Source organism: Diospyros lotus, chromosome 1, assembly GCF_014633365.1.
Source record: "Diospyros lotus cultivar Yz01 chromosome 1, ASM1463336v1, whole genome shotgun sequence".
In the NCBI taxonomy this organism is placed as follows: Eukaryota; Viridiplantae; Streptophyta; class Magnoliopsida; order Ericales; family Ebenaceae; genus Diospyros; species Diospyros lotus.
The window spans coordinates 41,118,810-41,124,819 of record NC_068338.1 but is presented as its reverse complement, the minus strand read 5'-3'; the positions used below and the strand labels follow the sequence as shown (position 1 = coordinate 41,124,819).

The 6,010-nt window shown below is 34.5% G+C and overlaps 1 protein-coding gene across 1 annotated transcript; it reads right to left on the bottom strand.

Annotated features, from left to right (window-relative positions):
* Window positions 1-229: 229 nt before the first annotated feature.
* On the bottom strand, window positions 230-1,550 carry LOC127797138 (probable carboxylesterase 15). The gene has a single exon (XM_052329730.1). It carries the CDS (start codon window positions 1,511-1,513, stop codon window positions 491-493), a length of 1,023 nt encoding a protein of 340 aa, XP_052185690.1. The 5' UTR covers window positions 1,514-1,550; the 3' UTR covers window positions 230-490.
* Window positions 1,551-6,010: the final 4,460 nt, after the last annotated feature.

Sequence of the window (6,010 nt, the reverse complement as noted above, 5' to 3'; positions counted from 1 at the left end):
TATCTAGTTATTAAATTATTAAAAAATAAGAATTTATATTGAAAAATAATAATAATATTTTAATAGTTAAAAATTTATTATTATAATTATGAAGATTTCTCGAGCTTCTTATGGGGTAAAATAAAAATTCAACCCTTTTACTTGTTTTGTATTGAGGGTAGTTTGGTAATATATTGTTTTTATTTTATTCTTAATTTTTAATTAAAGTGGGGAGTTGAAAAGTCAAAGATTATGATGAAAAATGGTAAAGTGACTATTTTTTATAACTATTTATTTGTAAGGGGTAAAAATATTTTTTTGTCAAAAAGAGGGAAAAACGAATTTTCTATTTGTGGAGGGTTATTTTTTGTAATTTCCACTTTAATTTATTGCCATTGTTAAACAAGTACATGAACAGTCCAAGTAATATTTATCTGGAAAAAGATGCTGCGGAGAGAAGATGATTATAATCAATCTCTAATCAAGCAAGCTGCACCCTCATGCGACCAGTTCAGTAATGGGCGCGGCGGCCGATGAATTCTGCAACGGCGGCTATGAGTTTGCCGGTTTCGGTTCCAGTCTTAGGATCCATGTCCACTGCCAGCTTGTTCAGGTAGAAGCTATGCCCCATTCCAGAGCTGATGAACAGTTCCACGTCCTTGTTCGCCTTCTTCAACGCCTCGTAGTACTCCATCTCCGTGTCCTTGATCAAGTCATTCTCTGCCACGCAGAACATCATCGGCGGCAGCTTCAGTCCTGCGAGAGGCGGCGCAGCTGCACCCATCGGGCAGGTTAATGGGTGGTCCTTGGTGGTGCCCACCGGCAACCCCAGCTTCAAGAACTTGTCCACCATGTCTAGGGTTAGGAACGGCGACTCGGGCTGCTCCAGCTCCGACTTGCTCCGCTGCGACCGGACGAACCCCGGGTGGATCGGGATCGCGCCCGCTAGCCTCACCCGACCCAGGTCCACGTCGCCGGCGCGTGCGGCCACTTCGTGCACCAGGTTCCCGCCGGAGCTGTCTCCGATGAGGAATACTCTGCTGAAGTCGGCGTAGGTGTTGAGCCACTGGTCGGGTGAATTCGACAGCTGGTCAGCCAAATCGCGCAGCCAGAGGAGAGCAGAGAATCCTCTATCGGCGGCGGCCGGGAGGCGGTGTTCGGGGGCCAGAGGGAGGTAGACCGACACGAAAATGGCGTCGGCCTCCCGAGCAAGCCGAGTGTAGAAATGGTAGTACATGAACCAGTCGGCTTGGCTGATGCAAAACCCGCCGCCGTGGAAATGGAGAACAACCGGCAACTTGTCATTCCTATCACCGCGAGTCTCTGGAAGGTAGATTCGAACTCGAAGCTCTGGATATACGTCGTCGACGACGTCCCTTACGGCCACACCGTCGATAAAAACGTCATGAGGCGGCACCGGCTCCGCCATGAACTTGACCTGGGGAGGACCCCGCCAGGTCCTGTCCACAGAGCCGTCATCGAAGACCGTAAGCCAGCCGGAGACCTCGTCGACGATGTTCTTCTGGTACACCATTGTTGTTGGTGATAATTAATTAAGGAACGGATGGTGCATGGGAATTTATAGAGAGACGGGAAGCTCTCGTAAGTTGCAGGGGAATGAAGGAGAAGTTTCAGTAGTCGAAGACTTCAAACTTGCCCAAACCAATATTTTTACCCTCATATTTTAATATTTTTTCTTGTATGTCTACAAATTTTATTATTTTAATTATATTTCAATACATATATTTTTAAATTAATTTAACTTTCATACATTAATTTAAATTAATTTAACTTTCATACATTAACTTTTTTTTGTATCAATTAATTTTTTTGTTATTTTAATTATATTTCTATATTTATATTTTTAAATTAATTTAACATCTTTAAAATGTAGAAATGATAAAATAATTTATATTTTTATTCTCCTATTTTATTAAGATTTTGACTGTGATAATTTTATTTTATATACTCTATTTTTATCAGTCTTGATCTCCTGTCCATCTCCAGTCCGCGTCGGACATTTCTCATCTTGTCCGACGCGGACGAGTCCCACCAACCACCCCATCCCCACATACATCCATGCATATATACATATAATTTTATATTTTTTAAATATTATTATAAATTATTATTTAAATAAATTATTAATTCTGATTTATTCAATTAAAGTTATAGTTATTTTAATAATTAATTATAATTATAGTCATAATTAATAATTTATTTATTTTTTTAATCATAACAAAATTTATATATTTCTATATTCTTTTTAACTGTGTCTGTCAGATAAAAATATAATCGAATCGATCAAATTACTTAAAGAGGTTTGACGAGATTTAATTTAAAAAAATTGAAATAAGGGATTTAATTAGAGGAGGTTTTAAATATGTTATTGGCTGGACTACATTAGTATCGAACAACATAAACGATTCGATATTTTTAATTTTTCAATATGTTTGGTTTAAACATCTATTCGATTGACTTGGTTCAGTTTTAAAAATAAATTAATTTATTTAATTTGAATAATTCAATCAATTCAGTTATATCCATATCTAATTGAATCGATCGAATTACTCAAATTGAACAAATCAATTTTTTTTTTAAATTGAACCAACTCAATCGAACCAAAATTAATAATTTATTTAAATAATAATTTATAATAATATTCAAAAAAATATATAAAATTATATGCATGGATGTATGTGGGCATGGGGTGTTTGTACACGGGGAATATGTTTGGGGGGGGGGGGGGGGGGGGTGTGTCTATACATGAGGAGAGAGGTGACACGTCCACGTCAAGAAGATAAGAAATGCCTGGTGTGGGGTAGGAGATCAAGACTGTTATTTTAAGATTTTCTTATTAATAGATTTGTAATTTTACAAAAATTATACTGCTTATAATTTCTTTCAATGGGATGATACTTCATTTATCTAAAGGACCATAGTATATTTGGTGAAAAAAGCAAAAGAGCAGGAGAATAAAAGAAAGAGAGTTGTTGGCAGTATTTCTAACTCGACAAATTAGTTCTCACCAAAAGTGTTGACTCATTCTATTTTATTTTTTATTTATATATTAAAGTTTAAGAGTTAAATTAATTTAGAAATATAAGTATAGTGACATAATTGAAATAACAAAAAGTTTGAGTTATCATATAAAAGAAAAAAGTTAAAATAGAAAAATTAAATTAACTTGAAAATATAAATATAGAAATAAAATAAAAATAACTAAAATTTTAGATAATTATAAAAAAATATAAGAATAAAAATATAAATTTTGAGTCAAAACTTTGGTAATGGTGCACAAGAAGGATGTGATCCATTTCTCCCAAAATTCGACTAGAAATTTAGGAGAAAGCAGGGAAATGCTACTTAAATAATTGAAGTTTGATAATTTTTAATTAATATTTTATATATTTATATTGATATAATAAAAAAAATATAAAATATAATTACAAGTGTGAAGGGAAGTATTCAAATATCATTTCCAATTTAGAAATGATTCTTTCTCCAAAGTTGTTGTTCCATCAAAAGCCATTTGCTATTTCCAGCCAATCTCCATACATGCATGTACCCCGCTGAATGCCCTTCAAATATCATCTACATATTTTTTTAATGAGTCAGTGCAAAAATATATATAAAAAAAAAAAAATAATAATAATAATACCGTGTAACACGATATAAAATATACTGTAATGGGTACAACAAGAAGGTGTGGACATACAAGTAGCATGCATGCATGTGACCACATGGATCATGGATCATTATAATAATAATAATAGTGTTGAAAACGTGTATGTACATGAATTCCATGGATTAATAATCTAGTATCCATATGAAATTAATTAACTACATGAAATAAGTTTGATTAAAATTTGATATTGTTGCTGAAAGTTGGAAAGTCATCATCCCTCCCTATTTATTAATATGATTTTGAAGTCGTTGACTTCAAAGATATAATAAAGTCGTGTGTTTTTTTTTTGTATCTTTAATTGTCTGCAGCAAACAAATGAACCCAGAAAAAATAAATAATCTATTTGAAGTTGCTATGTAAATTAGATTGGAGATGAGAGAGAGCTTGGTATTAATTAATTAAACTACAACGTCAACTTGGACACCAACCCATGAATGAATGTATAAATTAATAAATTGTGTAATTGAGACACCCAACCCAACATGAAATTAGTCGGAAGAAGTACAGGAAATTTATCAAACCAGACGTGTGGACCAATCTGCCCGTCAACTTTTCCCTTGTCCAAACAAAAAGACAAAAGAAAGAAAAATTAGCCCATGAGTCGTCGCGTGTTTCGTGCGTACGGTGCATTCCAAAAACGAGTGTTGTGTTATGGTTGCACAGCCTTCATAATTTGTAGGACACTCTGAAAGTAGGAACCGACCGAACCCAATTCAAGTTGCGAGCCGATCATGCTTGCATGAGCCAAATTCGCGGTTGTTAGACCGCTCCTTTCTTCACTTCCTAGAATCCTCATCGTGTGTCATTTTGTTTTTTTTTTTAAATAAATAAATAATAAAATCAGGGTGGTTGTGAAATGAAGACGAAGAGAGTTGGGATTAGACATCAAAATTAACGGGAACAAGACGGGCTGGTCGGCCTTTATCGTTTTGCTTTTATTTTTTTGACCAACTAAAGTATTGGAAGAAAGACGAGGAAGACTCAACACAAAGGATAAATAATTGGGTCGCCGATTGAATTTTTGCGCCACAATTTCCTGGCACGTGGCATTAGCGTCTTGTCAATTCAATGCAGCCCCAGCCCCAGCCCCCCCCCCCCCCCTACTGCACCACCAGAGACTTCGCATCCACTTGGTCTTTGGTGCCCTCAATTCAATTTCTCTTTTTTGCTTTTATCCGTCGCACCACCTACAGCAACACCATCACTATGTTCTATAACGACATTTGTCTGGAAATCCAAGCCTTCGAAGCACGCGTTCATACTATGGCTGTGTGCTAGAGGAGGTATCTTAACTAGAGATAAATTGTCGTTTTTGGATATCAATGGAGAATGCCCTTTATGCCTTGGGGCGGAGGAGATTGCATTTACTTTTGCAGTGCCCTCTCTCAACAGAGATTTGGAGGCAGATTAGGTGCTGATTATACATCTCTCATGGCTTAACCTCTATTCCTAGTGCTATTAAATCGATGAAAAAGAAGACTAGAGGCACGGGCTAGCAAAATAATGTTAAAAGAATTGCTCTCGCTACTCTCAAGATATAGGCCGAATAATCGAATAAGCAAAATATCAGTATCAATTTGGTAGATTGCGACTTTGATTCTCGCTTTACGCAAGGATCAAAAAACTCAACCTGCGATTTATCTCTTTTATCGTAATTGAAACACTGAGAACCGCGCAAGGACGATAATTTCAATAATTGTGCTTGGTCGCTCCATTTGTCAGATTTGAGCTGCTAGAAGTTACAAAGTATTCAACAACGTTATGCTCCAAATAAAGTCTATCATTAGAAGGATTAAAATCTTTGTATACACTGTAGTGTTTATTATGTATTCTTATGTTTTACTCTAGTATGAGGGCATAGTTTCGAGGTAGTTTTTTGGTAATCCCGTTTTGTTTTCTCGTTTTGTTTTCGTTTGGGTATGCCCATTGGTATTTTACATGATTTTTTGATCTATTATATTTTTACCGTTCATGATAAAAAAAAATATTTATCATCCCGTCAAAAATTAATTAGTAACTTTTTAATAATATAAATAAATATTTAAATTTATTTTTTTATTTTATGAGATGTAAAATTATTAATTAAATTTTTATATTCAAAATTTTAAAGTAATTTTTTTTAATTTATAATATAACTAAATTACTTTGATGTCCAAATCAGTGCAGATTCTAAATGAATTTTCGTCATTCAAAAAATTATTTTATCAAATTATCATCTTAAAGTTACGCTACTTCTTGCCTCTTTTTCTTTTTTTCGTTGCCTTATTTATTTACAATTACTATTTATTACTTATTATTGAAAAATGATCCATGAATTTTTGAGAATTCCTTATTTAAATAAAA

Coding starts and splice junctions, on each gene's coding strand:
- LOC127797138 (XM_052329730.1), bottom strand. CDS start 1,513: ATGGTGTACCAGAAGAACATCGTCGACGAGGTCTCCGGCTGGCTTACG.